This window comes from Bos indicus x Bos taurus, chromosome 28 (genome assembly GCF_003369695.1).
Source record: "Bos indicus x Bos taurus breed Angus x Brahman F1 hybrid chromosome 28, Bos_hybrid_MaternalHap_v2.0, whole genome shotgun sequence".
NCBI classification, from domain to species: Eukaryota; Metazoa; Chordata; class Mammalia; order Artiodactyla; family Bovidae; genus Bos; species Bos indicus x Bos taurus.
Window position 1 is genome coordinate 25,495,134 of NC_040103.1, and position 26,384 is coordinate 25,521,517.

Here is a 26,384-nt window from a genome sequence, read left to right on the forward strand (position 1 = left end):
ACTAAATTCTGATATCTTAAAACAGTATTCCACTCAGGGATATGTCCTCTAAACTTCCACTACAATGATTAGGACGCGCTTCAAGAAAGGAGTACCTCAAGGCTGTATATTGTCACCCTGCTGCAGTCCACGGGGTCGCAAAGTCGGACACGACTAAGCGACTGAACTGAAAGTACTTTCGAGCAGCATCATCGGACTGTTTAGGAACGCTTTTTACCCGTGATGGAATGGCAGGGCGGTACAACTGTTCTGAGTCCGGCACAGCTCGAGACTGATACTTCACCAGCCATCTGTGTATCTCTCGAAGCAACGGATGTAGTACTCTTTCGGGGGTGGGGACTGTCAGAGGTGACAAAGCTAATAAATTCTCAAAACTCAGAAGCTGTCTGAGGGAGAGGATATAAGTTAGGCAAAGCTCGAGAATGGTGGCAGAATGCCTCTTTCCGGAATTGAGGGAGCCAGTCTCTTGCAAGGTCTAACGAAACAAGGCCTCGGGTAACAGCTACCCTTCAACTCCGCGGCCCCATAACCCATCCGCAGGGACAGCCTCCCGCAAGAACCTTCTTTCTACCTTCTTTCCCAGCAGCTCAAATTTCCACCAAGAAGAGGAACTGGGTGTGGCAAAAAAAAAAGTCAGTCAGGGAACCGCCTGTCACATGACAGGAGGGCGCGGAGGACCTGGGGAGCCTTGGTCCGCCCTGGCCCCGCCCCCTTGACGCCGTCTCAGTGACCCCGCCCCCTCCGCCGTGGGGTGGAGCACGAGGCCCCTCCTCCAAACGGCCTCCCCTCGGAGGGCCAGTCTGGCCAGTAGGGCGGGGCGAGAGGCCCAGAGCGGGCCTGCTGTAGGGGAGGGCAGGAAAGGAGAGGACGGGTCACGTGCGGCCGGCGGCCTGAGGTCACGTGACGGGCGCCTGGGAGGAGGGAACTGGGGCTAGGAGTTCTCCTAAAGGAAGAGGCGTGAAGTGGGGGGGACGCGGCGGCGGCGGCAGCGCTGACAATGGTGAGTGCACGGCGGCCCGCGCGCTCGCCCGCAGCCTTTGTCCCGGAGCGTGCGGCGGAACGGCCAACGGCGGGCCCGATGTCGCGGGAACGGCTCTTGGGAGCGGCAGGAGAGGGTAGGCGGGCAGGGCGGGGAGCCGGATTAGGCCTGTCTGGCCGCCGCGGGGCTAGGGAAGAGCGGGCTGCGCCGCTTCTTCCCGGTCTCGGCGAGGCCCGACTACCTGCGGGTGACGAGGCGTTCTCCTGGCCATGTCGGAGCCTCTGCCAGCGTTCTTCGATCGGCTATGGGGGGCCGTGGCTGGGTACTCGGATCCCGCCTCTGCGGGCCCGCCACCGCCTCCCCTTCCAAGGTAGCCAGACCTTCTGCTCCTCCTGGGCAGCCTCACTTCCTTTCAGATGGGGTGACCCAAGAGTCCCCCAGTTCGGGACTCGGTGGACTTGGTCACTCTCTTCCAGTGTTGATCAGGAGCTTGGTAAACGTTGAATTTACCAAGCTCCTTGAGTCTTTTTTTTTTCTTTTTAAACTAGCATATGGTGATACCCTGCGATTTCCTGACCCCAGGTTAGCCTTAACGTTGACACTTGTAGAATGAGAGAGAAAAAGAAAAGGACGTTGGAGGGGAGGACGTTTTTAAGTCAAAGGCAGTAGTTTCGTGCCCACTGGTTTAAACGTTGGCTCTCATTTCCTTCACCAAGCCATTCTGGAAACTTATCTCTTCGGGATGTTAAAGTGGCCTAGGGAGCAGAGGAGGGAGGGAAATCAGTACTTTAACCACAATTAGTGGGAAGCACAAGCGTGAGCACGATGGCATTTAGCTTTGTGTGTGTTGGCGATTTCCTCTAGATTGGATCTCATTTGACTCGTTTTATGGTAGTATTCATTTACTTGGTTCACTTAGCATGCATATGTTGAGCGCCTACTGTGTACTTTCCTTTAATAGTACCTGGTTTCCCAGAGCTCACCCAGTTCCGTAAGCTGCTTGAGACTTTTGGCTTAAAGACTAAGCTAGGTTTATTTTTTGAAAAAGTTACATTCGATGAATACATTTTAAAGTCAGGAATCGAGTTGTTTTAAATTTAAAAAAAGGAGCACAGAAAATGTTCATTCTTAAACTTCGAGCCCTTTTCTCTTTTTTTCGTCAGATATACTTAGGCGCTCCCCGGGGCTCTGAGCAAGACCGAATCAGCCCTTGCTCTCTCTTGTAGCTTGTAGTCCAGAAGGAGATAAACATTTGTCTTGTTTAACGTGGAAACAAAACAGCTGCGGTAAGAAGGAAGTATTGGGGGACCTTGACTAGTCAGGGGTTAGAGATGGCTTCTTTAATTGAATATAATTTGCAAAGAAAACGTAAAAGGCCCTATTTTTTGCTTACATTTAGAATGACTACTTTTAACGCATTATTTTCAAGAACAATTTTTATTTTCAAGTTACTCGTGAAACAAATACAATTGTAAAGCTCGGAAACACTGAAATAGGCACAAGTGTAATAATATATGTATGGAAATTTGCTGTTTCATTGCTCCTGTATGCACTAAGTGAATAAATTTTGAGAGCTTCTCTTCTGCCTCACCTTGAGTTGCGTTTCTTTACACCCAAAGGATGTAGTGAAATTTCTTCAGTGAGGGCTATAAAATTCATCTTTTAACATCCACTTGTAATTTTGCTAGATAGTAATGCTCAATGCTGGGTTACAAATTACGTGAAAAATCTTTTTATTTAAAGGCTACCTAAGAGTTTTAATTTGTATAATTTCTAATATTGCTCCTGAAAATCCCATATTTTGAATACATACTTGAAGGTATCTTTTCTAAAAGATCTTGGCAGTCTTTCTCTCAAGATTTCAGAAGTGCCTCTTGTAATTTCAGCAGAAGTGTGTGTTAATATATCCTAACCTTCTTTACGGCTTTTATTCCTTTGCCTTGTAGTCCTCACCATTCTGACAATTCTGTATTTTTCTCTCTTTATATAAATCAGAAGTATTATCATTTGACTGTGAATAATTTTTAAAAGATTTAAATTTTGTAACATTTTGTTTGAAATGATAGGATGTGCAAGAAGATGCACATCTTGAAATAAAAACTTTATTTGTTTAATTTTTGGCCACACGAGGTGGCTTGTGGGATCTTAGATCCCTGACCAGGGATGGATCAAACCTGTGCCCTTGGCAGTGAAAGTGCTGAGTCCTAACCACTATTTATGAAATACTTCGTGCATGCAGAAAATGATTGAGGACAACAGATAGTTTTTATATATTTTTAGTGCCTAACAATTTTTAAGTTTTACATATGGGGTCAAAACAAGACTTATTGTTTACAATTACTAATTGTCGTTAGTTAATTGTGAAGTTTATGTACTTTTAAGTCTGTTTTATACCATTTTAATTAGTGGCAACTTTGACATTTTATTTTTGATTATTGATCTTTTAATATAAACTTTCAAATCCCAGTTCAGTTGTATATGTTAAGCATTATGTATGTGGGAAAAAGTGACCATAATATTTTGTTTCATTTGTAAAACAGTTCTTACAGTTTTCAAATCTCATTTTTCCTGGAACTAACTCTAGGAAGTATTAAGGGGGAATAAAAAAAATAAATTTTATTTTCCTGCCTCGGTTTTATAATTAAAATTTTGAGACTGACATCATCTATTCTTTGATAATTGTTTCTCTCACAGCAGCTCCCCACTACCTGCCCCCTTTGCTGGATCAGTGCTTTGCAGGTAGTTGATGATTAGTAAATACCAGCTGACTGATTTTGACCTGCTGTACATTCTCATATTTGTAGCTCTTAGGAGAATGTATACCATTTTGAGCAAGTTGTGAGTTTAAAACTTGGGGGTATGAAAGCTAACTAGGAAGGGACAAAACATCTTGTCAAAAGGAAAATTTGCTTTTTATATATTTGGAGTATAGGTACTAATCTGGTAATTCATTGAGTTGCTTTCTTGAAATTATAATCCTTTCCTTGTGGTCCAGTGGTTGGGACTCTGTGTTTTCACTGCCAAGGGCCCAGGTTTGATAACCAACGTGCCACAAGCAGTGTGGTGTAGCCAAAAAAAAAAAAACCCAAAAAACAAAGAAGCAAGCTCAGAATTTAGGAAAACAGTCTCCGTCCATCATATTAGTTGTATCACCCTGTGATGCACATAGCCTTAGCAGGATTGTTAGCTTGTTTGCTGTTACCCTTCCTCCTGAGCACAGAACTGAGCCTTAACTCAAGCTCCTTGCTCTAGACTTTACTACTGCATCAATGCCAATTTCCTGGGGGAGGGCGGGTCTTACCAAACATGCCAAGTTTTAGCTCATTTCTTTTATGTATCCATTTATTTTTTATTATCAGGACAGTATGTGTTTTACTCAGAATTAACAATCAACAAGTGTTTGAATGCCTTCTACTAAATGCCACGTGCTGCCCCTGGCCACTGAGTCTTCAGTGTTGAGCAAAGGATAAGGGCTCTGTCCTCATGAAGTTTATAGCTCAGTTGGGGAGTCAGGTACTCAGTAAGTACACAGATTAAAATAAATGGGCTTCCCTGGTGGCTCAGACGGTAAAGAGTTTGCCTGCAAGGCAGGAGACCTGGGTTCAATCCGTGGGTTGGGAAGATCCCATGGAGAGGGAGATGGCAACCCATTCCAGTATGCTTGCCTGGAAAATTTCATGGACAGAGAAGCCTGGTGGGCTACAGTCCATGGGGTTGCAGAGTTGGACATGACTGAGCGACTAACATTTTTATAATAAATGATGAAGTAAACCTACATGGTGTTGCACTTCCCAAATTTGGAGAATTCAGTTTTGATTAGGAAGTTAGGGAAGGCCTCTTTGTGGAGGTGAGTCACAGTGAAAGGATGACTTTGTTAGGATTCCTTGGTCTAGGACAAGGAGGAGACTGGGCGTATTTGAGAACTTGGATCATTTGAGGCTGGTGTGGCTGGAGGGATGAATAGAGCAAGATATGTATAGGCCATGTTATGGAATACATTGTATATGTGTATGTTTAAAATAGCATTTCATTAAAGTAAGTGTTAACTATAGAAAAGTACACAAGTAAGTGTACAGCCTGATGAACTTTCACAAAGTCAATATACCTGTGTATTAAGCACTCAGATAAAACCAAACAGAACATTAATAGTACCCCAGTGCTTTCTTCCAGCTACTTCCTGACTTCTAATACCACTATAATGTGCATCATGTTTTTGATTTTTTAGTAAACGGAATAATACAGTGTGTATTTTTGTGTCTGGTCTCTTCACTCAACGTGTATGTGAGATTCATCTTTGTTTTCTGTCCTGTAATTGATTCCATTGCCCACTGTATGAATATAGATAAAAATGTATGTATCCATTTTCTCATTGATAAATATTTGGATTATTTCCTAATTGGGCCAGTTGTGAACAATGATATTATGAACATTCTTATATTGGTCTCCTGGTTTATGTGTGTAAGTTTCTGTTTAGGGTAGATACCTAGGGGTATAATTGCTGGATCATTGATGTATGTATATATCTTTAGCTGTACCAGATAATGCCAACTATTTTCTAAAGTAGTTGTTCCAATTTATACTGCCACCAGCATATTGAAGGATATGATTGGGTTTATTTATTTATTTTTTTCTGTTGCACTGCACAGCATTCCAAATCTTAGTTCCCCAACCAAGGATTGAACCTGTGCCGGTACAATGGAATCATGACATCCTAACCGCTGGGCCTCCAGGGAAGTCCCCAGATTTATGTTTTTAAGAGATAACTCTGTGTAAATTTTTAAAAAGACTAGAAAACTATCTTTTATAGCAGGCAAAAAATAATCCACAACTATATTTGACATTGGAATAGCCAATGGATTCTGTATTATTTCTAGCTAATGTGTTTTGCCATTCATAAGCAATTGATCTTTGTCTCTTTTACTTCTGTCATATTCAGGATTTACAGAACAAGGCTTATACACTTTGTTTAGAAAAATTAACAAATTTAATTAGTCTCCTCTATTAGAGCCAGTTTTTTTTTTTTTTTTTTTTAGGTACCCAATCTAATTTTATTTTATTTTTAAACTATACAATATTGTATTAGTTTTGCCAAATATCGAAGTGGATCCGCCACAAGTATACATGTGTTCCCCATCCTGAACCCTCCTCCCTCCCCATACCCTCCCTCTGGGTCATCCCAGTGCACCAGCCCCAAGCATCCAGTATCGTGCATCAAACCTGGACTGGCAACTCGTTTCATACATGATATTATACATGTTTCAATGCCATTCTCCCAAATCTTCCCACCCTCTCCCTCTCCCACAGAGTCCATAAGACTGTTCTATATTACAATGTACTGCTTATGGAAAGCCTACTGCTATATAAGTCTGAACAGGATATGTTACATTGTGTAAACCCTTGAAATAGAGCCAGTTTTATTTCAAGGGTTTACACAATGTAACATATCCTGTTCAGACTTATATAGCAGTAGGCTTTCCATAAGTAGTACATTGTAATAATTCATGAGTAATTGGGATTGTATGAGTTTCATTATAGCAGTATAATGAAAGAACCTCAAAGATGTATAACTAAAGGTAACTTTCAATCCAGATGTTAAGATTAATTTTTTAGATTTTTGGTATATGTTAGAATTTGATTATAGTGCTTACTTGTAGAAATGATTGAAATTATAGTGTGTTTCAATTTCTTTAGTTTTGGGGGGGCTATTTTATTGTAGAGAACAAATTTATCTGCAATAAATTTTTAAGGGTACAGTGCAGCATTAGCTTTATGTATATTGTATGAAATTTATTTAGTTTTGATGCAGTATTTGGTATGAATTCTTACTTCATCCTGAATTCATAGGTTAACTTCAGGTTATAGGTAATCAAGTTTGAATTTTAAACTGTAGTGCTGACAAAACAATTGTGAGAATTTTTCTTTTATTTTAGAGTTTTCTTGGAGGATTTTTTGGTCCCATTTGTGAGATCGACGTTGTCCTTAATGATGGGGAAACCAGGAAAATGGCGGAAATGAAAACTGAAGATGGCAAAGTAGAAAAGCACTATCTTTTCTATGATGGAGAATCTGTTTCAGGAAAGGTAAATATTTTGTTTGGAGAATTATCTAGTTGTAGAATATTAGAATTAGTCATGAAAGTGGCTTGTGCTGTATCTAAATTTGAATGATTTTATTAGAGATGGAAAATGTTTTTCAGAAGGTCAGCTGGAAGCTTTGATTCAACAGAACACTTGCAGGAATGGTTACTGGGCAGAGTCTAAATTAAACTGTGCAGAATTTTGTGTTTGTGACCATGTGAGTCTGTTTAACATAAGACAGTTTCTACAGTGGGGCTGTGATCCACTCAAAGTTTGTTTCTCCTTTAATTGAGTTATGGAGATTGGGGATAATTCTCCAGTTCAGTTCAGTGGCTCAGTCGTGTCCGACTTTTTGCGACCCCATGAATCACAGCACGCCAGGCCTCCCCGTCCATCACCAACTCCCAGAGTTCACTCAAACTCATGTCCATTGAGTCGGTGATGCCACCCAGCCATCTCATCCTCTGTCGTCCCCTTCTCCTCCTGCCCCCAATCCTTCCCAGCCTCAGAGTCTTTTCCAATGAGTCAACTCTTCTCATGAGGTGGCCAAAGCACTGGAGTTTCAGCTTCAGCATCAGTCCTTCCACTGAACACCCAGGACTGATCTCCTTTAGGATGGACTGGTTGGATCTTGCAGTCCAAGGGATTCTCAAGAGTCTTCTCCAACACCACAGTTCAAAAGCATCAATTCTTCGGCGCTCAGCTTTCTTCACAGTCCAACTCTCACATCCATACATGACCACAGGAAAAACCATAGCCTTGACTAGATGGACAGCTTTCTAAAAGTTTTTTCTCATCTTTGTAGGTTATCAGTCTGTACTACTGCCGTTGTGTCTGTTGATCTCATTTCTTGATACTCTGTAGAGGATTTAAGCACATTTAGAATGTGTCCATGCATGGTCAGATACATTTGTGATACCTTCTGTGGTTTAACTTTTCCCCCCTTTTCCTTACCAAGAATTATTCTTATACCTTACAGAATATGATTACTACTCATTAATTTGTGATACTGAAGAATGGTAATATCCTAGATAAAATCAAATCATAAAATGTTTGAAATAATTTTTCTAAATATAAATGATTAAAAAAATATTAAGAGTTTTTCTCTCCTGCTCGTTAAGGTAATACATACACATGGTAAACAGTTTGGGAAATAAAATAATTATAAAATAATTATAATTATAATTATCTATAGTCCCATCATATGGAAATAACTCACTATTAAAATTTGAATGTGTTTCTTCCTAGTCTCTCTGCATTAATTAATGTTTATGTATAGGTAATATATTAAGCATACCTTTTCCCTACTGTTGGATATTTAACTCATTTCTGTTTTTCAAATTGCTTGTAATATATCCCCATATCTTTAGTAATAAAGACATTTTATACATAAATATAAAGACCTTATATGAAGGGTCCTGCAATACAGGAGACCTGGGTTCAATCCATGGGTTGGGAAGATCCCATGGAGAGGGAAATGGCAACCCACTCCAGTATGCTTGCCTAGAAAATTCCATGGATGGAGGAGCCTGGTGGGCTACAGTCCATGGGGTCCCAAAGAGTTGGACACGACTGAGCGACTTCACTTTGAGTAGAAGGGGTAGAGATACCAATCTAGTTTTTCTAGGGAGAGACTGAACCTCAGATTTTCAAAATTTATAGACATAACACCACCAAAAACAAGTCTTACCACACTAGTCTAGGCTTTGTAAAATGTCTGAATATAGTTAAAAGATCATTGGGCTGGGGTTGGAAGATCTAGCCTTGGACTTTACCACGGTCTTGATAGGTAGCTCTGGGCAGTCATTTAACTTTCTGGATCTCACCTGTAAGTTGAGGTTGGACTAAATCATTGGTTTCCAAACTTTGTTATGCATTGTAGGAAGAATACTTCATGTATTAGAAAAAAAAAATCTTAGAGACTGGAAGACCTGACATCCTACCTAGAGCAAGAATATTCCTGACATGTGAGCTGTCTATGTATACTTTTTTTTTTTATGTATACCTATTTTTTTTCCAGGTTTTTTTCTAAGAGTAGTTTTAGATTTACGTAAAATTGAGAGGGAGGTATAGAGGTTTCCCATTATCGACATCAGCGCCTAGAATGGTACAGTTTTGATCAAGGATGAACATGCATTGACACATTATAGTCACCCAAAGTTTGTAGTTTACCTACGGGTTCACTTGTGGTGATGTATATTCTATGGGTTTGGACAAATGTATAATGTATAATATATAATAATAATAATATATTCTACAAATGTTGTGTTTCCTTTTTGGTAGTGCTTTTTGTATCCTATTTAAGACATCTTTGCCTACCTTATGGTCATGAAGATATTCTCCTGTTCCTCCTATAATTTTAAGTAGTTTTATATTTCACATTTAGATTCTCTGTTTTTTGAAATTGATTTTGTCTTTATGACATAAGAGTCAAGACTACTTATTATTTTTTTCCCCATATGGATATCTAATTGACCCAGGACATGTACTGAAAAAGCCATCCATTCCACCACTGCATTGTAGCATCACCTCTGTCAGTAACCAGAGGTTGTGTGAGTCTGTTTCAGCCTCTCTGTTCTATTCCATTGTTTTATTTGTGATATATACTTTCATTTCTATTTAAAAAAATAGCTTTATTGAGTTATAATTCACATAAGTTTACCCTACTGAGTATATACAGTTAAGAGATTTTTACTACTTTTGCAGAGTTGTGCAGTGTCATCACTAGCTCATTCCATAATGTTTTCATCACCTAGAAACCATAACATTAGCAGTCATTCACTTGGCACCATATACTAAATGTTTGTATGTAAGATTTGTGTGTTAAAACTTAATCCTTAGTATGATGTACTTGTAGGTGGGGTGGGGCCGAGTGGAGGGGGAGGGGGAGTGGCTTTGGGAAATGATTAGGTCATGAGGGCTGTGCCCTCATGAATGGGATTAGTGTCCTCAGAGATATCTTGTGTGCACCTTCTGACATATGAGGACATAGTGAAAAGGCAGCCATCTGTGAACCAGAAAGCAAACTCTCCCAGACAGCAAATCTGCTGGTGCTTTAATCTTGAACTTCACAGCTTCCAGAACTGTTAGCAGTAAATTTATGTTGTTTTTAAGCCACCTAGTCTGTGGTTTTTTGTTACAGCAGCGTGAGTGAACTAAGACACCTAGCATCCACTAATCTACAGATGTGCTTTCTTTCTCTGTGGATTTGGCCTATTCTGGACATTCCGTATAAATAGAATCATACAACGTGTGGCCTGTGTTCGGCTCCTTTCACTTAGCGTGATGTCTTCAAGGTTTATTACTTTTAAGAAAATTTTTGGTCAAAAATATAATACAGTTTGCTATTTTAACCATTTTTAACGTTTATAATTCAGTAGCCTTAATCACATTCTCAGTGTTGTACAATCATCACCACTGTTTTGAAATTTTTTCATCATCTCGAACAGAAACTTTGTACTCATTAAGCAATAGCTGTCCTTTTCCCTTTTCTCCCAGTCCATGGATACCTCTAGTCTACTGTTTTTCCCTGTAAATTTGCCTGTTCTGGGCTTCTTCTATTTCCTATAAGTGGTTATACAGGATCTGTCTGTGTCTGCCTCATTTCATGTAGCATAATGTTTTCAAAGTTCTTTCATGTTGTAGCATTTATCAAAGCACGATTCTTTTTTATGGCTGAATGATGTTTTAGTATATATCTGTCTAGTATGTGGATGTACATTTCTTCATCCTTCAGTTGAGGACATTCCAGTTAAGTATACTTGGGTTTCTATTTATTGACTATTAAGAATATTTCTGTACATTTGTGTATACATTTTTGTGTGACTGTTTTCATTTCTCTGGAGTGTAGACTTAGGAATGGAATTGCTGGGTCATGTGTTAGCTTTTAGGGGAACTTCCAGACTTTTCCAGAGCAGCTGTGCCATTTTATATTCTCTCCAGCAATGTATGAGAGTTCCAGTGTCTTCACATTCTTGGCAATACTTATTATTGTCTGTATTATTTTTTTGTGGGTGAAAAGTGGTCATATGGTTTTGATTTGCATTTCCTTTAATGATGAGTAATACTGAGCATCTTTTCATGTGCTTATTGCTGTTTGTATATCGTCTCTGGGGAAGAGTCTGTTCATATCATTTGACCATTTTTAATTGGGTTGTCTGTCTTTTGATCATTGAGTTGTAAGAGTTCTTTATGTAGTCTAGATACAAGTCCTTTATCAGTAATATTTTGCAGACATTTTCTGGAGTTGTCTTTTCACTTTCTTGATGGTATCTTGAAGCACTAGTTTTTTGTTTGATGATGTCCAATTTATCTTTTTTTAAAATTTCACTTCTCATGCTTTTGGTGTCATTTGAGAAACAGTTTCCCATCCAAGACAATGAAGATTTACACCTGTGTTTTCTTCTAAGAATTTCATAACTGTAGCTCTTACATTTAGGTCTTTGCTACATTTTGAATTAATGTTTGTGTGTGATGTGAGGTAGGGATCCAGTTTCTTTGTTTTGTATGGTGAGATTGAGTTGTTCTACTACCGTTTGTTGAAAAGAATATTCTTTCCCCATTGAATTGTCTTGGGACTCCTGTAGCATATACTTTTTAAAGTTAAACTTAATTGCTGTTTGTCAAAAAAAAAAAAAAAAACAGGTGTAAAGAAGGAAACAAAATTACCCATAGAATTTTTATTTTCTGTAGTTTAAAAGATATAATTGGCATTATACTTGTATACAGTTTGACCATGCTTCCTACATGTAACATATCATGCACATCTTCTCACATCATTAAAAATTCTTTGACCTTATTATTTTAATTATACTCCATCATGTGATATACTCCAATTTAATTATTTACTTCTTTTTCTGACATATTAATTTGGAAGGTGAATAACTAAACCCACCCTGGTTATAGATGTTGAAGATATAGTAGTATGAATATTTTAATTACATAGTTTATAAACAAGTATTTGAACTTCTTTTTATTGGTCCTTGATTTCTATTGAGAAGCATTGTTTGAAAGAACAGCTTTTAAGAGTCACATTACCAATATTTTTTACAGTAAAGAACAAACCTGGAAGTATGTGTTTTTTTGTTTTTTAGCTTATCCTTAAATGGTTGAAATTTTGTTTTTAATATCTGTGTACTTTATATTTTGTCAAATTAAAATGTGTAATAAGGTTTCCATTTAGCAGATACAAATTTAGGGATTTTAGATTATATACTTTATTTCAAAAGTATGTAAGATATATCATACTTAAAATTTAAATCTTTAGACATTCTATTTTTAGGATGAATAGCAGACTCAGGGCAATAACTGTTGCTTTTAATATCAAAAATTATAGCAATATATGGTTGGTTATAAAAAGCTGAAAGTGATCTTTTAGGTCAGTTTTTGGAATTATTAATAACCTTTATATTAAAATGCTATTATAGAATTGTTTATTTGACCAGAAAACGTATTTGAATAGTCGAAAGTTTTCCCTTTTATTGATTCTTTGTAGTTCTCCAGCTCTAAAGAAACATTGCTTCCTAACAAAGCAGATGCTTTAAATGTACATATAAGTTCATTAGCGATTGTAGAGGAGTAAGTTTTACCTTCTCTGGAGGTACAAGATCATCATAATCTAGGTATGTGGTGGTTTCTCAGACTTCAGAAATGAACACCTGAAGTATTTATATATTACATTCATCTGGAAGGAATCTGCTAGTAGGCCCACAAAGGATTGTTAACATTTCTTAAAATTTCATGTTTTGGCAGGTGAACCTAGCCTTTAAGCAACCTGGAAAGAGGCTAGAGCACCAAGGAATTAGAATTGAATTTGTAGGTCAAATTGGTGAGTTTTAAAATAGTATTACTTTTTTTTGTTGTTAACTGAGTTTGAAGAGAGTTTGATATGGCAGTTAAATAATTGAATTAGAGTTTAGCTTTATGGAAAGAAGGAATTGATTTTGCATAATAAAAGGATTTATGTTATAAACATTAAATAATCATGTTTCTTTTAATTATATTAAATGATATTTGACTCATGCTGCCTTTACTTGTGATGAAATCTGATTATTAAAAGTGAAAGGAGTTATGTAAGCTACCAGCCTTGAAAAATAATTCAAGTAAATTAGTTGACTCCCTGAAATTTCCGTCTGCCTAGGTTTTTCACCAGCTTTATTCACAATTAGCAGTGTCACCTTCATCCTTCACCTGCTAATTACTCATGCCATTTGTCTTCCTAACTTAGTTTATACCTGTAGCCAGACTCACCTGTTAACAGAAAATTCCCTGTGAAAAGGAAAGTTGTAATTTCTTCTTGACTTAGATCAACTTGTGTATGTTTCCATACATATATTTCTTGCTTTAGCAGGAGTTAAACTATATAAATCTTTGGGTACTGCAGATGCAGAACGAGAAAAGAAAATAGATCCTAGCTTTCTAAGTTTTACTGTCTATTTTGAAAGTATCAGAATTGGAATGGGTAGATGTTTGTTTAGATATCTATTTTGGATGAGATTATACTTAAGGGGCAAATTATGGTAATTAACTGATAGTTGATTTTAGTCTTTTACTTAGTATAGTTTTATCAGGGTAATATATTTGCCTAACTAAAGCAAAACAACAAAGCATTTTTTGTCTTAAAGGGATGAAGTTCAAATAATTGCTGGAAATGTAGCAATTTAAACAGCTTCTTATTGGGCAAAGCCTACCTAACTACACTAAAGGATTGAATTCTTTCATAACAGAAATTTTTATTTTGCTATGCCACTTGAATTTTTTTAAGCCCATGTGGAGTGAAATAGGATAATGGAATTCAGATCATAGCTCTGGTATTTAAAATGAAGGCAAATCCAAGAAATTCTTTTGATAAAAATTACTTGCTCTGGAAGTAGAAGTTTGGGTTTTGATGAGACGGATATCAAACATAATTGGTCTTTCACTTTTTTAAATTTCTTAGAGCTTTTCAATGACAAGAGTAATACTCACGAATTTGTAAACCTAGTGAAAGAACTAGCCTTACCTGGAGAACTGACTCAGAGCAGAAGTTATGATTTTGAATTTATGCAAGTTGAAAAGCCATATGAATCTTACATCGGTGCCAATGTCCGCTTAAGGTATGAATTGACTTTGTCTACAGTTTATGATACACAAACCAGAAAGTAATGACTACTGTTGAATGTCTTGAAATTCTAATTATAATTTCGGACTGGAAGACTTAAGATTTTGAAAATTCTGTCAAATATATATATATATATATTTTTTTTTTTTCTGGCTAATGCAGATCTGATGTAATAAGATCCTTCTATCAGATTTGTGTGTGTGTTCGTGTGTGTGTGCGTGTGCACGCACGCATGCTCAGTCATGTGCAACTCTTTGTGACCCCATGGACTATAGCCTGCTGGCTCCTCTGTCCATGGAAATTTCTAGGGAGGAATACCAGAGTGGGTTGCCATTTCCTACTCTAGGGGATCCTCCTGACCCAGGGATCGAACCTGCATCTCTTGGGTCTCCTGCATTGGCAGGCAGATTCTTTACCACTGTGCCATCTGGGGAGCCCTCTATAGGATTCAGAGGATCCCATTATGAGAAGTTTTAGTCACATACTTCCCTTGTATGTACCTCAGTTTCTTAGATACTTCATTTGTCTTGTAAGTGGAATTACCCTCTAAATCCATTAGTTTCTCAATGAATCTCATTTAGTTTATGGTTAAAAAGTGATGTAGAAAAAAAAGAAAAAAAGAATCCATCCAGAGAGATGTCCTCAAATAAGCTTGATGGTAGTACTCCAAATTGATCTAAAATGTATGTCCACTATTCTTAAAATTGAACTTTGTATTTTTTCCATGGTGAAGGCATTTATTTAAAAATGAAAATTTCTTCATGAAGCAAATGGAGTAAATTGATCCCTAAGGAATTTCAGGAAGGAGAAAGCTAAAGTTTGCTTATTTAAAACACTGAGATATCTCACAGGAGGTTTAACTTGTCCTCTCCATTGACTTTTGTAGGTATTTTCTTAAAGTGACCATAGTAAGAAGACTGACAGATTTGGTAAAAGAGTATGATCTTATTGTTCACCAGCTTGCTACCTATCCTGATGTCAACAACTCGATTAAGATGGAAGTGGGCATTGAAGATTGTCTACACATTGAATTTGAATATAATAAATCAAAGTAAGTACCTTTTACAAACAGATAAATGGTCAGGGAAAATTAAGAAATAAACCTTTTATGTCTTTGTAAATTGGTCAAAGAAAGGATAGAGTCAACATTAATCTGATGTTAAGAGACCATCAGAATCTCTGAACTGAAAGAAAGAAACTTTAGAAGGAATTTGGTTTTGTTTTAGTAGGAATTTGACTTGGTGCGGATGTCTTTCATATTCTATTCCTGGTAAGACTCCGCTTGGCCATTTTTTAATAGAGGATCTCACCATCTCAGAAGGCAGCTAATCCTGTAAATCTGTGAAAGTTTATCTTACTGTCTTGGCATCATTTTGGCTGGTCATCTCTTTAAAATAAGCAAAAATGCTTTTTTCTGACTACATGAACAATACATTTTTATTATTAAAAAAATTGACAATGTAGAAAAGTCAAGGGAAATAAAAATACCACGTATTTTCAGCTTTACCACTTAACCACTATTAATATCCTTTTGTATAGCTTTCCATGGGAGGGGGTATATGTATTTGTATATATTGTGTTTTTTCAGAAATGGGCTCTTATTTTATTTATTGTCTTTTTAAACTTTCACCAAAGTATATATCTAAAAATATTAATAATTTCTTAACATGTTCACATATCTAGTCAGTATTCATTTCCTTAAATGACTTATAAAAGTTTGTTCCTGTCGGTATCCAAACAAGATTTGTTCAAATCCAGTGGATGCAAACTCACTTAACAAACACACTAATCAAAAAACATTTGGTTTTTTGATACTTAAATCTGTTTTATGTTTTCCCTTTTATTTATTTTTTCATTAAAGTTTGTTTGTTGAAGAAATGAATGTTCATTCTTTTATCTTCTTCCTGTGCACTCTTCTGGTATATGAATTTTTTAAAAAGATATCTATTTGTTGTTGACTGTGCTGGCTCTTTGTCGCTGCGGGCGGGGCCTCCTCTCTAGTTGAGGTGTGTGGGCCTCTCATTGCAGTGGATTCTCTTGTTGTGGAGCCCGGGCTTCATGGTGAGCATGCCTCAGTAGCTGGGACTCACAGGCTTAGTTGCCCCATAGCATGTGAGATGTTCCCAGACCAGGGATCAAACCTGTGTCCTATGGATTGCAAGGTGAATTCTTAACCATTGGGAAGCACTACATGATATTTATTGCTTGTCATGTCCCAGTTTATATCACTGAAATTGTGATACACATGTGTTCAGAGTCTTAAATTATATTGTTGATAAAATTATTAGTTTAGGACCTAAAACTTGTCACTGGAAGTCTCCCTTCAGAGAGACATAATTGCATTAGTCAACTCTTGGGATATTATTTTGAGATTCAAACCTAGAGAAGGTCTCTTTGTGACCAGGTGATTTTTTAACTGTGCTATTCTAGCACTTGGAGTAATACACTAAACACATGTATAAAGTTTTTAATGTTCGGAACATCTTCATATGCCAAACATTTTCAGGCATAAAAATCTTAATTTTCCTCGCTTAAGTTCTTCAGAAATGAAGTTGACCTCTAAATAGGTGACTAACAATTACTCTGGCTAAGTTTACCCTCTGAGGTTTATTGATGATAAGTAAAACTTTTTTTCCTAATTTTTATAGTAAAATGATGAATACTCTTGAAAAAAAGGAACATTAAATACATGAATAGTCAGAATGGTATTCTTAAATAGTAATTATCCTACAGATATCTAATAAACCTTTTCAGGACATATTTCACTCTTTGTTTTGTAAACTGATATTTAGTAAATGACAAATATTCTTTCCCTTAAAGGTATCATTTAAAGGATGTGATTGTTGGAAAAATTTACTTCTTATTAGTAAGAATAAAAATCCAACATATGGAGTTACAACTGATTAAAAAAGAGATCACAGGAATTGGTAAGTTAAAGGGTTCTTGAATTGAAGTTCATTTTAGTTGAAATTTTAAAATCTTAAAATACTGTTTAAACTTAAATATCTACCTTGGATACTAACTTTGATATTTAATATTGCTGGCAGTGAGTTACTCATTTATGTTTTTAAAAATTAGTTTTTGAGTAGATAATTCACATGGTTTAAAAATAAAATATGAATGATTATACAGTAAAAAGTGTCCTATTTATGCATTCCAGCTACTCATAGGTGATACAAGTTTTAAAATCGTTTAAACATTTATTCATACACATGCAGGTGCCTCTTTATTACACCCTTCCTTTTAGTCAAGTGGTTATGTGCAGTGTGTACTTTAGAGACACTCCAGTTAATAATATCATTTCACGTGTGTTGGTTTACATGCAGAATAAAATCTGAGAAGTGGAGTTGCTGTTTCCAAGGGTTTATTCATTTGTAATTTTGATTAATACTATCAGTTTGTCCTCTTTATAGACCGTACCAATTTGCATTACTGCCAGCAATGAATGTAGGAAGGTGCCTTTTTTCCGTGTGTTCTCATAAGCACAGTGTTATAAAGCTTCCTGGTCTCACGGGGAAAAGGCTCCCCATTGTACTTTTGGTTCATTTTTCTCATTCGAGTGAGGGTGAGTATGTTTTCATGTGTATAAAAGCCATTTGTATTTCTTTCCTATAAACTGCCTATCCGTACGTATCCTTTGCCGCATCTCTATTGGATTATTTAGTCTTTTCCTTTTGAAGTGTAGAAACTCTTTATATGTTAGAGAAATCAACCCCATTCTCTGTATTAAGAGCAGCAAAATTTCCCATTGGTCTTGCTTGTGGTAGTTTTTACCATGTAGAAGTTCTTGATGTTTGTGTAAGTCACCTGTGTCAGTTTTTCCTTTTACGGATTCTGAGTTTTGTACCACAGTGAGAAAGGCCTTTTTTACATTGAGGTTATAAAAATAATCTTCTGTGCTTGATTCTACTAAAGTAATATATTGTAGTTTAGGAATTTTGTTTAAAGTTTTAATTGATTTGGAATTTGTCCTGATGTAAGCAAGAAACAGCTATGGATCCAGCTTTACTTTTCTCCAGATAGCTAATGAGTTACCCTAAATCATTTATTGGTTCATAACTGCTTTTTAATTTTTCCTTTTTTTTTGGCTGCACTATGGGGCTTCTGAGATCTCAGTTCCTTGACCAGGGATCAAACCCATGCCCCCTGCAGTGGAAGTGAAAAGTGTTAACCACTGGATCGCCAAGGAATTGCCTGTTTTTTCCCCCTAGTTTTAATTAGTATATAGATTTAATTTGTTCCCTTTAATTTTCCTGGTTTTCTGCTAAAAAGAATTTTAGGCACCACTTTTTAAGAATTTGTAATTGATAGTCATAAACATCTGTAATTTCTTAATCTCCATTTTTTATCTGCTAAAGTGATTTAAAGATATTAAAACCAAACTTCAGTTTCCCATTTGTTGTTTAAAAAAGTTATTTAAACATTTTTTCTAGTTATAAAAATTATGTTTGGGTGTTCTAGAAAATTTTAAATAAGAAATATTTGTACTCATAATCCAGAACAGAGCTTAGTCTTTGCATGTTATATACTTTACAACATTGGGATCATTACCATGTGTTTTGGTGTACTTTTAAAACTTGTATCATTGACTCTTCAAAACAACTGTCAAGCATTCACTTTGATATTTTATCTCTGTTAAAGTTAACAAGAAAAGACATTTTGGGTGTTACAGAGAAAACTAGCATGTCAGTGCACTGCTGTGCCTTCCTGGTTTCTATTTTAGCAGATATTAGAAATGATGGAAGGAAGTCTTTGGAGACTTCCTTATTATTTCTGAGCTGTATACAGTTGACCTGTGAATAACATGAGGTTTGAAATGCGTGAGTCCACTTACAGTGGATTTTGTTTAGTAGTAGATTTTACGCTGCTTTATGATCTGCAGTTGGCTGAATCTGCATAGGAAGGAACTGTGCATAGGGAGGAGTGGAGGATACAGAGTAGGGACTGTAAATTACATGCAGGTTTTCATGTGTGTACAGTGAAGCACTTCAGCCCCTGCAGTTCTTCAGGCGTCTACTGAATTACCTTTGAGAAGAAGGGACTGAGACCTCAGTTGGGTGGTAAATAAGTGTACATCAAGAAATAGAAAAGAATGATCAACATTTTCACAAAAGGGGGAAAGTCAGTTAGGACTAAAATATTGTAGTCAGAAAATAGGAAGAAGGTATAAGCCTGGAAATTATATTCTAGCAATATTTAAATTAATATCATTTACATTATTGCCTAGGACCCAGTACCACAACAGAAACAGAAACAATCGCTAAATATGAAATAATGGATGGCGCACCAGTTAAAGGTAATGAGCTTTTCTTTTGCTTCTCTTGTGTTATAGGGAGTGCAGATAGCAGTGTTCATGGCAGTTTAGCTTGAAAGTATTTATTCAGTGTGAATATGTGAATTCTTAAAATGATTTTTACAATGATTTTTAAGATCATCTTTGTATAAATACTGAGGAGACTGTAGTAGTACTTTCTGGTTTGAAATAAGGTTTAATTTTCTTATGCAGCTTAAATTTAGAATTTAGGAAAGACATTGATGTATATCTGTTCCCTAGTTCTGAATTTATAATATTTTGTCTTCTGTTAAAAGAGTTTCTCTGTAAATCTTTTTTTACTCATGCTGAACATAAGGTACAGTATAGCTGAGCATTCATTCTGTGGGATTTTGGAGTTCTGTACAGCCCCCAAGAAAATAAGCAGCTCCCTTACTAAATAATTTTTAGTATCTAAGATAATGAAGCCAGTATTTATCATTTTAAATTTATGTCTTTGGCTTTTCTTACTCTGTTAGTAATTACTTCAAAAAGCAGTTAACCATTTATTGAGTGCCAGCTACTGATGAGGCATTGTACTCTCAGGCGCTCTGAAGTTCCCTTCCATATACACTTTGAGGTAGGTAGTAGTACCCACTCCAGTGTTCTTGCCTGGAGAATCCCAGGGACGGGGGAGCCTGGTGGGCTGCCGTCTATGGGGTCGCACAGAGTCAGACACGACTGAAGCGACTTAGCAGCAGCAGCAGCAGCAACCCTTATTTTATCCCTGAAACTGAGATGTAGAGGTTAAAAACTTAAGGTAGGCAGAACTACCTCTACCCACTTAGATTTTCAGCTAGAATTGTTTAACAGAATTAATAAGAGAAAAACAGTTTATTAATGCATGCAGTGCATATCACGCAGGAGCGTGAAAGTGAAGTCGCTCAGTCGCTCAGGAGCAGGCTACCAGGCTCCTCCGTCCATGGGATTTTCCAGGCAAGAGTACTGGAGTGGGGTGCCATTGCCTTCTCCTCATGAAGGAGAAAAAAAAACAAAAAAGTAACTCAAAGCAGTGACTTAGCATTTCAGCTTATATAGCATCTTCAAAAGAACAGTAAATTTGGAGAGAAACAACTGGGCAAAAGGAAAGCAGCTTAGGCTTCCAAGGGCACAGACTATGGGAAGGTAAATATGAGGGAGGAAGCTAGCAGAGTCGGCTTGTTTGCAGATTCCTCTGGTGCCATCCCTGGGCTAAAGAGAGGGTGTCGCCAATAAAATAATTGATATCCTGCCTTTAGGCAGAATAGGGGAATTCTTTTTTGCTTTCACTGCTGCTTCATTGCCTTCAGCTCACGAATAATTGTAATGTCAAAGAGGCACATTTTTTGGTGACATATTCTGGTTTCCTTTGAGAGCTAATCATTGCAGAGTTGGCGTTTGAGCCTGGGCCTTTCTGACTTCGAAACTCATGCCTGTGTACTTGTGTGTTACGCAGCATTACTTGGTAAAATTCCAGCAGCCACAAGTTTTTATGTAAAGAAATCGGTTGTATATCCTTTTTCCCCGCCTCTGGTTACAGCTTAGTTTTACTTGGTAAACAAAGGATAGTACACCCCTCAAGGCATGAGGGTGGGCTGACCCCTGAAGGAGTGGCCCCAACCCATCTGGCTCCCTCTTTTTGTACTTTCTGTCTCCTCCCCCCAGCCTGCCCTATATAAATTAGGGCTAGCACCCATGATTGGTCTGGAGCACGGCATGTTTGTTTCACCTGAGGTTTCTCCCTGGTTCCCTTTCCATGCCCTCGGTTGTATATCTTTAAGGAAATAGATACACATAAGAAAAGTATTACATAAAAAGAATTCAAAACAGAATATGCCAATAATTACTCTTAGGAAAAGAGAAGCTATCAAGTCACCAAAAATAGCAATCTAGTTAGTAATAAGTATTCAAGAATTTATACACATGATGAGAAATGGCAAAATTCATGAAAGCTTGAAAGTAACAAAAGTGCTAGAGTAGAACTTAACTGCTGGCACTGTTTTAAGCTTTTACATATATCAGTCCATATAGTCCTTACAGACCCTTTATAGGATGGATATACTTGACTGGAGTTAGAATTCGAATCCAGGCATTTGACTTTAGAGCTGGTGGTTCTCAACTAGGTGCACTTTTACCCCCTCCTCCCCACAGGAAATTTGGCAATGTCTGGAGACATATTTGGTTGTCATGTTTGGGGACTGTTAACTGGCATCTTATGGGCAGAGACCAGGAATGCCCTGAACTTCCTACAGTGTATATGACCTTACCCACAACATAGAATTATTAGGCCTAAAATGCCAGTAGTGTCAAGACTAAGAAACTCTGGTTTAAAGTTTTTGTTACGCTCCTGTCTCAGGAGGAACCGAAGCATTAGTGTCTTTATAATACTTAGTTTTAGGTGTTATGTAACTGTATTTGGTCATCCTTTAGAACTAAATAGAAATTGCTTTTCTTTCAGGTGAATCAATTCCAATAAGACTATTTTTAGCAGGATATGACCCAACTCCAACAATGAGAGATGTGAACAAAAAATTTTCAGTAAGGTACTTTTTGAATCTAGTCCTTGTTGATGAAGAAGACAGAAGGTACTTCAAGCAGCAGGTATGGTGCCACCTACATGGTATTTTGTTCTGTGGTGGTTCTAAAAGCACCTGGAAAGCACTCACTTTTCTAAGCTTTATTGTACTGAGCAAGCGGGGGTTTCTACGTAAGTGAAAACACTGAAAGTGTGACACAGAAGTAAGGCATGAATGGATCTCTGTTGTGATCAGTCATTCTGCAGGACTCCAGGATGGGCTATAATTTGGCAGGGCTTCTATTTTTTTTCTCTTGAAACTTTTGTTTTTTATAAAAACAATATCTGGTATTTGTTTTTTTAAAAAACCAGGCAAAAAACAGTAAAATAAAGGTCAAAAAAAATTCCACCACCATTGTGATAGTTTTCCAGACAAATTTGTATATTTGTTTTTAGATCATATTATGCTCATATATGATCATATTAGATCATATTTGTTTTTAGATCATATTATGATTTAGATCATATCTATGTTTTAGATCATATTTGTTTTTAGATCATATCATATTGATCTTTAATTTGCTTTTTCATTCAATAGTGTCTTGAATAGATTTCCTTTATCAACAAATAAAGATTTCCTTTCATTTTTCATGACTACATCCACTTGATGGATTTCAGTTTTCCATTTTTCCCTAATTAAACAATCCTTTTATAAATGTCTTTGAGATTATGTTTACTATTACTTTTTAAATATATTTATCATAAAACTTGTTCTTATTTGAAAATCAATTAAAAGCTTTCGGTGAATTTTGAGTAAAGCCTGTGATTAGAATGGTCTTCTCTGTTCTGTATCAGAGTAATAAATATTTGAATGTCAGTTGAGTGTTCAAAGCTAAATTGGAAATTATTCTAGGGGGAAAAAAGAAAGCCTTCTGTGCTGAGGACTGTGAAGAATATAAAAGCCACCTTTTTAAACATAGTTTTTCCTCACAATTCTCACATTGCATATTTGTGGGAAAAAAAAATATATAATTAATGGAAAATTTAAATAATGGTTTGACAGCAATTTGGAAGAGAGAAAACTTACTTTGCTAATGTTGCCATAATGCTATATAGTTAAACATAAGTGATTTATAACTTCAAATTAGATTATGTGAAATTTACAATTTTCAAATCAATTACATATTATGACCCTATTGAATAGTATATGCCTCCCATAGTCATTCATTTAGATGTTTAAATTCTGCTATGTTGGTTAAAAAACAAACAGCCTGCCATGACTTCATGGAGCAAGTAATTTAAAGAATTGAGAAGATGGACCTCCCTGGTGGCTCAGTGATAAAGAATCTGCCTGCCGATGCAGTGTTTGGTCCCTGGTCTGGGAAAATCCCAAATGCCGAGGAGCAACTAAGCCTGTGTGCCACAACTATTGAGCCTGTGCTCTAGAGCCCATGTGCCCTATAGCCTGTGCTTCGCAACAATAGAAGTCACCACAATGAGAAGCCTGTATATAGCAACTAGAAAGGGCTTCCCTCCTAGCTTAGTTGGTAAAGAATCTGCCTGCAACATGGGAGACTGGGGTTCGATCCCTGGGTCAGGAAGATCCCCTGGAGAAGGAAATGGCAACCCACTCCAGTATTCTTGCCTGGAGAAAATCCCACGGACAGAGGAGCCTGGCGGGCTACAGTCCATGGGGTCACAAGAGTCGGACACGACTGAGCGGCTACACCACCACCACCTGCTCACTGAAACTTGAGAAAAAGGCTGCACAGCAACAAAGACCAAGCATGGCCAAAAATAAATTACTGTTTTTCAAAAAGAGTTGAGAAGAGCTCTCAGGAAGGATTGGTTAGGGTAAGACAGGCAGAGGAATAGAAATTTGAAGAATATAAAGGGGAGGATGGAGGGAAAGTTTAATTTGAAGTGCCTCTAAGGGCAGAGAGTAACCCAGTTCGGCTGGCTGGGTACTGGGACCTTGGTAGGGAAGAGTGATATTAGTAAATTGGATAAAAGTTGCGGAGGACCTTGAACACTGGGTTGGAGATTTATCCTGGAGGAACTGAGAGCTACTGAAGAGTCATCCAAGCAGTGTTTTAGACTAGTCTGGCAATGATGGGTAGGACAGGTTAAAAAAGGGTTTCAGGCAAGGGAGGGAGAGCCATCTATCAGAAAGCTGAAGTATTTAGTGACAGGGGCTTGAATTTGGGTAAGGACAGGGGAAACAAACTAAAAGACAGATTTTAGGAATTCTTTAAAGCAGTAGCAGCTAGACCTTTGTTTCGGTTTGGATTCATAGTGGTGGTGTACATAGATGTTGTTGGGGGTGCAGACTTGGCAGAAGGGGAGACCCATTATTAGAATTGGAAGAAAGTAGGTCCATCAGGAAGAGAGCTTTTGTAGGGAAGAAGTTAGTTTTGTTATGGTTAAAATTGAAGTGCATTATTTCTGTGGTGAAAATTTAAGGCATAATACAAGAATATTAATTTGAGGATGTTAATTTGTTATCATGCATTTGTTTTCTAGGAGATCATTTTGTGGAGAAAAGCTCCTGAAAAACTGAGGAAACAGAGAACAAACTTTCACCAGCGATTTGAATCACCAGAATCACAGGCATCTGCTGAGCAGCCTGAAATGTGAACTGAATGGGAGAAAAAAAAGAAAAAAAACCTCCTATATCCGTTGAGATTTAGGTTTGGCAGGTTAAAGATGGTTGCAGCGTGTAGGGCAGGGAAAAGGCCAAAACTCCATCTATGATAGTCTTCCTTTATCTTACAGTGCTGAATTTATTTTACAACATAACTGTTCTTCGTGTATATACATTTTAAAAAGTGCTTTCTTTGAAACACTGGAACTTTCTTAAACTGCCGTTTTTTTGTTTATTTGTTTTTTTAACTGCACACTTTGATTTGATAATAAGCACTCAGATATACATCAGCATAAACATTATATTTTCATGTGAGTAGGTTGGTATTTGTACTTGTGCTTTTTTTCTGCATAATGTTGATTATAAATTCTTTTCTTCTCCTTTTTCATGCTAATGATTACCTCTTGCTCTTTCTACATGCAAAAAAATTTGTATTCAAATAAAATTAGAAAACCTGAGTGGCCCTTACAGCCTGCAAAGATTTAAAACACGGCATCTCAATATTTTTGAAAACTACATTTATGTTTTTCTATATGTGTTTGAGACGTGCATACGAGTGTTTCACTGTAGGTGCATCTGAGTCTACCATTCCATGGCTTCCTGAATTTTGTTCTCTTTGAAACCTTCTGTGGTATATTAAATTTTTCCCCTAAGGGATTATGTAGCATGTCATTGCAGCTTTTTTTTGAGGGGGGGGACCATATTAAGTAACCATTTTGCTACTGCTATCCAACAGGTACCACTGTATGTTTTCTGCAGTGTGGAGTGGATTCTATGTTGGCAGTTTAGAATTTGTTAAAATTATATGATTGTTCCATAATACTTTGAAAACAATTCTTTTGATTTAAGGAATCTTTTTAGCACATGTATGCAAATATAAACTGTCTTGCAAATATTCTCTTTTCAGGAGAAAATTCGAGGATGAGGGCACTCAGGAGAACTGGTGAAGCATGTAGTTACCCAGATCTGGACAATTTCACATTGTTAAATCAGAACCTTGACTAGTTCAAACCCAAATTTAAACTTCTTTGTCCATTATGTTTAAATTCTTTTAACATTAAATTCAAGCATTGTTCAGAGCCTCTAAAAAAGAAGGTTGCAGTCATCTGTTTTTATGCTATGCATGGGGTCTGATCTCAGATACACTAAATACGGGGCGTAGGAACTAAAACCTGATGTATGAAACTGCTTTCACTTATGGTTCATTGGTTTTTGTACAAATATTTTTTTATACACTTCAGTGCAAGTCTTGTCAGTTAACCTTACTTTATGAGTAAACTAAGTAACCCAAATTACATTTCTTTAAGCCTATTTTACTACTGTGGCTCTTTGAAAAATGGTTAGTAACCAACTTCTTAACTGGCAAAAAGTTCCATGTGCTGGAGCACCGGTTATAAATGTGGATATCTGTGAATGAAAATGTTTTCCTTCATGTAAGTGCCTGTTCAGAGTTTCAAAATTTTAAAATGCCAAATATTTTCATGGTCACTTGCATGTAGTAATCTGGAAAATATTCAAAGAAAAATTGGAAACCAATTGTATTTAACCAGCCTCAAATTGTGCAACCATGATGTATAATAAAGAATTTGAAACAGATATTAAGCTTGCTATTTGAATGATTAAAATATTTATATTCTGAAATATCTTCTCATTGTCATATTCATCTTTGAGGACAAAATTGCTCACTAGTTTAAGAAGCTGTAATTGTGATAATTAGAAGTTTTTACAAATAATTTCACTTTTAAATATCTATTATAATTACTTTTAACTAGGTGGCTTA

At 36.9% G+C, this 26,384-nt stretch overlaps 1 protein-coding gene across 3 annotated transcripts; it reads left to right on the forward strand.

Moving 5' to 3' along the window:
• The first annotated feature begins 877 nt into the window (after nt 1-877).
• VPS26A (VPS26, retromer complex component A) lies at nt 878-26,245 on the forward strand. Of its 3 annotated transcripts, none has more exons than XM_027531098.1 (9): nt 878-1,000; nt 6,910-7,059; nt 12,808-12,883; nt 13,994-14,150; nt 15,042-15,206; nt 16,976-17,082; nt 19,383-19,451; nt 21,904-22,046; nt 24,484-26,245. In XM_027531098.1, the coding sequence occupies exons 1-9, from the start codon at nt 998-1,000 to the stop codon at nt 24,595-24,597; spliced, it is 984 nt and encodes a 327-aa protein (XP_027386899.1). In that variant the 5' UTR covers nt 878-997; the 3' UTR covers nt 24,598-26,245. The 3 variants fall into 3 exon arrangements, with proteins under 3 accessions (XP_027386899.1, XP_027386900.1, XP_027386901.1); XM_027531099.1 differs by having other exon boundaries at nt 979-1,115; XM_027531100.1 differs by lacking the exon at nt 878-1,000 and adding an exon at nt 1,156-1,349.
• Nucleotides 26,246-26,384: the final 139 nt, after the last annotated feature.